Source organism: Oncorhynchus mykiss, chromosome 17 (assembly GCF_013265735.2).
Source record: "Oncorhynchus mykiss isolate Arlee chromosome 17, USDA_OmykA_1.1, whole genome shotgun sequence".
NCBI classification, from domain to species: Eukaryota; Metazoa; Chordata; class Actinopteri; order Salmoniformes; family Salmonidae; genus Oncorhynchus; species Oncorhynchus mykiss.
In genome coordinates this window covers 587,013-595,000 of record NC_048581.1, presented here as the reverse complement: position 1 = coordinate 595,000, position 7,988 = coordinate 587,013, and the positions used below count along the sequence as shown (strand labels likewise).

At 44.0% G+C, this 7,988-nt stretch overlaps 2 protein-coding genes across 7 annotated transcripts in view; both read left to right on the top strand.

Annotated features, from left to right (window-relative positions):
- iqce (IQ motif containing E) overlaps nt 1-930 on the top strand; it is a 22,061-nt gene extending 21,131 nt beyond the window's left edge. For all 6 annotated transcript variants that reach the window (XM_036948484.1, XM_036948483.1, XM_036948487.1 and 3 more), the window contains one exon: nt 176-930. In XM_036948484.1, the coding sequence (XP_036804379.1) occupies nt 176-303 (128 nt within the window). In that variant the 3' untranslated portion in view covers nt 304-930. The remainder of the gene's footprint in view (nt 1-175) is intronic.
- Nucleotides 931-1,054: 124 nt separating this feature from the next.
- LOC110516737 (protein tweety homolog 3) overlaps nt 1,055-7,988 on the top strand; it is a 68,187-nt gene continuing 61,253 nt past the window's right edge. The window contains exon 1 of the mRNA XM_036948488.1: nt 1,055-2,215. Coding sequence (XP_036804383.1) covers nt 2,090-2,215 — 126 coding nt within the window. The 5' untranslated portion in view covers nt 1,055-2,089. The remainder of the gene's footprint in view (nt 2,216-7,988) is intronic.

The window sequence follows — 7,988 nt, the reverse complement described above, 5'->3', positions numbered from 1 at the left end:
GTGTGTGTGTATATATAATGTGTGTGTGTGTATATAATGTGTGTGTGTGTATATAATGTGTGTGTGTGTGTATATAATGTGTGTGTGTGTATATAATGTGTGTGTGTATATAATGTGTATGTGTATATATAATGTGTGTGTGTATATATAATGTGTTCCTGTGCTTCGCCTGTAGCCCAACTACAGCTCCACCCACCTCCAGATTCCAAGGTTGCTAAGGCGATGGACTCTGAGGATTCCGACGATGACATCATCGTGTCTCCGTCTCGTCTCGTGGGAAGGAGAGAAGAAATCTACTTCTAGACCAGAGCATTGCACTATGGGATATGAAGTGTGTGTGTGTGTGTGTGTGTGTGTGTGTAGCTGGGTATGCAGGCTTTTACTCCAGCCCTACACCAGATTCAATCAAGGTCCAGAGGACATGCTGATAAGTAGAACCAAGTGTGTTTTGGTAGTGCAGGGCTGGAACGAAGTCCTGCACATGCAGTAGCTCTCCGGGAGGGGAGTGGTTGTTGGTGTCAGGGCTGTAATGATAATGATAATAATGATAATCCTGAACATATCCAGGAGGGTCGCTTGGCCAGCTCTCTGCCCAATAAATCTCCGTTCTGATACAGATCGTTTTTTATGTTGCCAAAGTGCCTGAGTGCTGTATATAGATTATTGATGGTCAAAAACAAAGTTATAAATCACGGAGTTTATTGGAGAATGAGCGACTTTTAAAACATGTCTATCAATATAAACACTGCTGATTCAAAACTGTGAAATTATTATCATATTCTACTGCAATATGACGCTCAGAGGAGAGTGTGTGCGCGCGCGTGATCGTGCCTCGAGTTGTGTTTATTATAATAGCTGTAATCCATGAAAATAATGTTTTATCTGATTAAATGAGTATCTTTCCCTGTATGGTAAAAACACTTCAGAGGTCATGGTGTTTCTTCGTTTTTTGATGAAAATGTGTGTTGTGATGTTTTGTTGTAATGGACATCAACTGGGTTGTGTATTACCGTTACACCGTCGGGAAGGGAGGGGGGGGAGGTCTGAGTATTTGCGCATTCAACTCCGCTCCGCTCTGCACACATGGTCGACAGATCTATTTGCAGAGCGAGCTGCAGTGAGAAGCTTTGTCCTCCTAGGGGTTTTCGAGCTCGTGTTTTGCTTCGCCCTCCAAATTCGTTAACGGTGAACAATGTAGCAGCCGACGACCGCGACGTTTCATCACCGGGAGGACATTTAAAACGAACCCCCACCGGGACCGCTCGTTAAATCTCATAATTTAATTGGAGGTCATTTAAACCTGAACTCCCCCTTCTCATTGGGATCTAGAAAACAGAATATTTGATTCGTGGATATTTTTTATCGAACAAATCTAACCGTAATGTAACGGCATTTTTTAGAGTGGTAAGCGGTCTTTCTAAGAGTGGGGGTCGGTTATTTTTCGGCTGAGATGTGAGAGAGTTGTCGTGATTTCTGCTGCAGTCCCGCTGTTTTAGCCTACATCGGCTGTATATAAGGAACAATAGCCTCCTATCTGTGGATGAACAGGGAGTTTGGTGGTGCCACCGCTAGGTTTCTAAGGAGAAGTGTTCACATTGCAAAATGAGACTTGGCTACATTCACACATAGTTTGGAGCAGAATATGGATTTTTTTTTCTGTCTTCCTGGCTAAGAGTTGGGAATGCGGTAATGGAGAACCGGAATAATCCAATATAGCCTAACCGCTCGTGGCTGGAAGAAACGAATAGACCCGTGGGAACGAGGATGTTGGCGGTCCTGGAAATTGTAGCCTGCAACACCGTAAATCAATCAACGACCGACTGAGTAAACGAATTATTGCTGACTTGACCGTGGCGTCGGTCGACGGTAGCCTACCCTAGAACAAACCGTCAATAACGGATAATCGATATTTGTATTGATGACGGAATCACATCGATGATAACAACCCACTCGGCGCACTACACTACACGTTCAGAAGAGAATCATAGCCTGTGCGTGGGCGTTGTAAGCAGTGTTGTTGACCGAAGAGGACACATATTTCGGGCTGACAGATTGGCAGTGACACCGGCGGGTCTGTGCGTGTGAGAGGATGGCAGCGGTAGTAAACTACTCTCCCCCATGGTGGGTCAACCTGCTCCACCGCCTCCCCCACTTCAACCTGCAGTTTGAGACGGTCAGCAGCGACTTCAGACCCGAGGACTCAGAGTACCAGAAGGTAGGTGTAGAACACACACAGATGCATGCATACAGACCACACACACAACCCTGACAGAGGAGCACGTTTTTATCTCCAAGGCCTTTTTCAATCAAAACCGTTATCCAGATCAACAGTCACTAAAGCCCTGTGGAGTGACCCCCCAGGTGGAGTGACACCCCAGGTGGCACAGCGCTCTAAGACACTGCATCTCAGTGCTAGAGGCGTAACCACAGTCCCCGGTTCGATTCCAGGCTGTATCACAACTGGACAAGATTGGGCGGCGCATAATTGGCCCAGCATTGTCCGGGGTAGGGTTTAGCCGGCGTAGGGTTTGGCCGGCGTAGGGTTTGGCCGGGGTAGGGTTTGGCCGGGGTAGGGGTAGGGTTTGGCCGGGGTAGGGTTTTGCCGGGGTAGGGTTTGGCCGGGGTAGGGTTTAGCCGGGGTAGGGTTTGGCCGGGGTAGGGTTTGGCCGGGGTAGGGTTTGGCCGGGGTAGGCCGTCATTGTAAATAAGAATTTGTTCTTAACATAAAATCATTGTTATAAGAATAATCTACTACCCAAAGGGAAACAGATGGCTGGCCCATCCATCCACTCCTAGGTAGTATTCTACTACCCAAAGGGAAACAGATGGCTGGCCCATCCATCCACTCCTAGGTAGTATTCTACTACCCAAAGGGAAACAGATGGCTGGCCCGTCCATCCACTCCTAGGTAGTATTCTACTACCCAAAGGGAAACAGATGGCTGGCCCATCCATCCACTCCTAGGTAGTATTCTACTACCCAAAGGGAAACAGATGGCTGGCCCATCCATCCACTCCTAGGTAGTATTCTACTACCCAAAGGGAAACAGATGGCTGGCCCATCCATCCACTCCTAGGTAGTATTCCAACACTCCTCATCGCCTGTCCTTGTCTCCTTGCCTTCATGATAACAAATTGCCAGTTCAAGTCCATTACTGTGTAATTTTTAAAAAAACAATGACTATTGTAACTCCATCTTGATAGACAGTGTTATTAGTGTTATTACACATGGTGTAGTGTTAGTGTTATTACACAGCTTGGTGTAATGGGCCAGTGGCTTGTTGGGTGAAGAAGGGATGGACAGAGGAGGGAAAGAGACAAGGAACCGTGATTTAGAGGAGGAGGGTTACCAAGTTCAAGTGGTGAGCGTGGGAAGCTGCCTACCATGACAAAGGAGAGAGAGAGAGAAAGAGAGAGAAGAATTGTGTGAGAAAATAAGGGTAGAAACTGAGGAAATGAGAGAGATGTGTAATAGACCAGGAGATGAAGAAGAGAGGGGGAGATGAAGAAGAGAGGGAGAGAGAGAGAGAGATGTGTAATAGACCAGGAGATGAAGAAGAGAGGGGGATATGAAGAAGAGAGGGAGAGAGAGAGAGATGTGTAATAGACCAGGAGATGAAGAAGAGAGGGGAGATGAAGAAGAGAGGGAGAGAGAGAGTGAGAGAAGGAGATGAAGAGAGAGAGGGAGAGAGAGAGAGATGAAGAAGAGAGGAAGATGTGCCATAGACCAGTCATTGAGATGTAATACCCAAGAGAAGGAGCAAGTATGACGTCACTGTGTTATTCAACCATCTCAAACGGTACATTAATAAACACAAGTTGCGTCAGAAAAACGGCACCCTATTCCCTATTTTTAACCAGAACCCTATGGTACCCTATTCCCTATATAGTGCACTACTTTTAACCAGAACCCTATGGTACCCTATTCCCTATATAGTGCACTACTTTTAACCAGAACCCTATGGTACCCTATTCCCTATTTAGTGCACTACCTTTAACCAGAACTCCCATAGGGAATACGGTGCCATTTGGGCCACATCCACAGTCTGTCTACTACAACCACAGTCTGTCTACCACAACCACAGTCTGTCTACTACAACCACAGTCTGTCTACTACAACCACAGTCTGTCTATTACAACCACAGTCTGTCTACTACAACTACAGTCTGTCTATTACAACCATAGTCTGTCTATTACAACCACAGTCTGTCTACTACAACCACAGTCTGTCTACTACAACCACAGTCTGTCTACTACAACCACAGTCTGTCTACTACAACCACAGTCTGTCTATTACAACCACAGTCTGTCTACTACAATCACAGTCTGTCTATTACAACCACAGTCTGTATACTACAACCACAGTCTGTCTACTATAACCTCAGTCTGTCTACTACAACCACAGTCTGTCTATTACAACCACAGTCTGTCTACTGCATCCACAGTCTGTCTACTACAACCACAGTCTGTCTACTACAACCACAGTCTCTCTCCTTCTCTCTCCTTCTCTCTCCTTCTCTCTCCTGCCTCCCAACCCAACCCTGGCTCTGTCTCTCTCCTCTCTCCTTCTCTCTCCTTCTCTCTCCTGCCTCCCAACCCAACCCTGTCTCTGTCTCTCTCCTTCTCTCTCCTTCTCTCTCCTTCTCTCTCCTTCTCTCTCCTGCCTCCCAACCAACCCTGGCGCTGTCTCTCAATTCAATTCAATTCAATTCAATTCAATTCAATTCAATTCAATTCAATTCAATTCAATTCAAGGGCTTTATTGGCATGGGAAACATGTGTTAACATTGCCAAAGCAAGTGAGGTAGACAACATACAAAGTGAAAATATAAAGTGAAAAACAACAAAAATTAACAGTAAACATTACACATACAGAGGTTTCAAAACAGTAAAGACATTACAAATGTCATATTATATATATATATACAGTGTTTTAACAATGTACAAATGGTTAAAGGACACAAGATAAAATAAATAAGCATAAATATGGGTTGTATTTACAATGGTGTGTGTTCTTCACTGGTTGCCCTTTTCTCGTGGCAACAGGTCACAAATCTTGCTGCTGTGATGGCACACTGTGGAATTTCACCCAGTAGATATGGGAGTTTTTCAAATTTGGATTTGTTTTCGAATTCTTTGTGGATCTGTGTAATCTGAGGGAAATATGTCTCTCTAATATGGTCATACATTGGGCAGGAGGTTAGGAAGTGCAGCTCAGTTTCCACCTCATTTTGTGGGCAGTGAGCACATAGCCTGTCTTCTCTTGAGAGCCATGTCTGCCTACGGCGGCCTTTCTCAATAGCAAGGCTATGCTCACTGAGTCTGTACATAGTCAAAGCTTTCCTTAATTTTGGGTCAGTCACAGTGGTCAGGTATTCTGCCGCTGTGTACTCTCTGTTTAGGGCCAAATAGCATTCTAGTTTGCTCTGTTTTTTTGTTAATTCTTTCCAATGTGTCAAGTAATTATCTTTTTGTTTTCTCATGATTTGGTTGGGTCTAATTGTGCTGTTGTCCTGGGGCTCTGTAGGGTGTGTTTGTGTTTGTGAACAGAGCCCCAGGACCAGCTTGCTTAGGGGACTCTTCTCCAGGTTCATCTCTCTGTAGGTGATGGCTTTGTTATGGAAGGTTTGTGAATCACTTCCTTTTAGGTGGTTGTAGAATTTAACGGCTCTTTTCTGGATTTTGATAATTAGTGGGTATCGGCCTAATTCTGCTCTGCATGCATTATTTGGTGTTCTACGTTGTACACGGAGGATATTTTTGCAGAATTCTGCGTGCAGAGTCTCAATTTGGTGTTTGTCCCATTTTGTGAAGTCTTGGTTGGTGAGCGGACCCCAGACCTCACAACCATAAAGGGCAATGGGCTCTATGACTGATTCAAGTATTTTTAGCCAAATCCTAATTGGTATGTTGAAATTTATGTTTCTTTTGATGGCATAGAATGCCCTTCTTGCCTTGTCTCTCAGATCGTTCACAGCTTTGTGGAAGTTACCTGTGGCGCTGATGTTTAGGCCAAGGTATGTATAGTTTTTTGTGTGCTCTAGGGCAACAGTGTCTAGATTGAATTTGTATTTGTGGTCCTGGTGACTGGACCTTTTTTGGAACACCATTATTTTGGTCTTACTGAGATTTACTGTCAGGGCCCAGGTCTGACAGAATCTGTGCATAAGATCTAGGTGCTGCTGTAGGCCCTCCTTGGTTGGTGACAGAAGCACCAGATCATCGGCAAACAGCAGACATTTGACTTCGGATTCTAGCAGGGGGAGGCCGGGTGCTGCAGACTTTTCTAGTGCCCGCGCCAATTCGTTGATATATATGTTGAAGAGGGTGGGGCTTAAACTGCATCCCTGTCTAACCCCACGACCCTGTGTGAAGAAATGTGTGTGTTTTTTGCCAATTTTAACCGCACACTTGTTGTTTGTGTACATGGATTTTATAATGTCGTATGTTTTACCCCCAACACCACTTTCCATCAGTTTGTATAGCAGACCCTCATGCCAGATTGAGTCGAAGGCTTTTTTGAAATCAACAAAGCATGAGAAGACTTTGCCTTTGTTTTGGTTTGTTTGGTTGTCAATTAGGGTGTGCAGGGTGAATACATGGTCTGTTGTACGGTAATTTGGTAAAAAGCCAATTTGACATTTGCTCAGTACATTGTTTTCATTGAGGAAATGTACGAGTCTGCTGTTAATAATAATGCAGAGGATTTTCCCAAGGTTACTGTTGACACATATTCCACGGTAGTTATTGGGGTCAAATTTGTCTCCACTTTTGTGGATTGGGGTGATCAGTCCTTGGTTCCAAATATTGGGGAAGATGCCAGAGCTAAGTATGATGTTAAAGAGTTTTAGTATAGCCAATTGGAATTTGTTGTCTGTATATTTGATCATTTCATTGAGGATACCATCAACACCACAGGCCTTTTTGGGTTGGAGGGTTTTTATTTTGTCCTGTAACTCATTCAATGTAATTGGATAATCCAGTGGGTTCTGGTAGTCTTTAATAGATGATTCTAAGATCTGTATTTGATCATGTATATGTTTTTGCTCTTTATTCTTTGTTATAGAGCCAAAGAGATTGGAGAAGTGGTTTACCCATACATCTCCATTTTGGATAGATAATTCTTCTTGTTGTTGTTTGTTTAGTGTTTTCCAATTTTCCCAGAAGTGGTTAGAGTCTATGGATTCTTCAATTGCATTGAGCTGATTTCTGACATGCTGTTCCTTCTTTTTCCGTAGTGTATTTCTGTATTGTTTTAGTGATTCACCATAGTGAAGGCGTAGACTCAGGTTTTCCGGGTCTCTATGTTTTTGGTTGGACAGGTTTCTCAATTTCTTTCTTAGATTTTTGCATTCTTCATCAAACCATTTGTCATTATTGTTAATTTTCTTCGGTTTTCTATTTGAGATTTTTAGATTTGATAGGGAAGCTGAGAGGTCAAATATACTGTTAAGATTTTCTACTGCCAAGTTTACACCTTCACTATTACAGCGGAACGTTTTACCCAGGAAATTGTCTAAAAGGGATTGAATTTGTTGTTGCCTAATTGTTTTTTGGTAGGTTTCCAAACTGCATTCCTTCCATCTATAGCATTTCTTAATGTTACTCAGTTCCTTTGGCTTTGATGCCTCATGATTGATTATTGCTCTGTTTAAGTAGACTGTGATTTTGCTGTGGTCTGATAGGGGTGTCAGTGGGCTGACTGTGAACGCTCTGAGAGACTCTGGGTTGAGGTCGGTGATAAAGTAGTCTACAGTACTACTGCCAAGAGATGAGCTATAGGTGTACCTACCATAGGAGTCCCCTCGAAGCCTACCGTTGACTATGTACATACCCAGCGTGCGACAGAGCTGCAGGAGTTGTGACCCGTTTTTGTTGGTTATGTTGTCATAGTTGTGCCTAGGGGGGCATATGTGGGAGGGAATGCTGTCACCTCCAGGCAGGTGTTTGTCCCCCTGTGTGCTTAGGGTGTCAGGTTCTTGTCCGGTT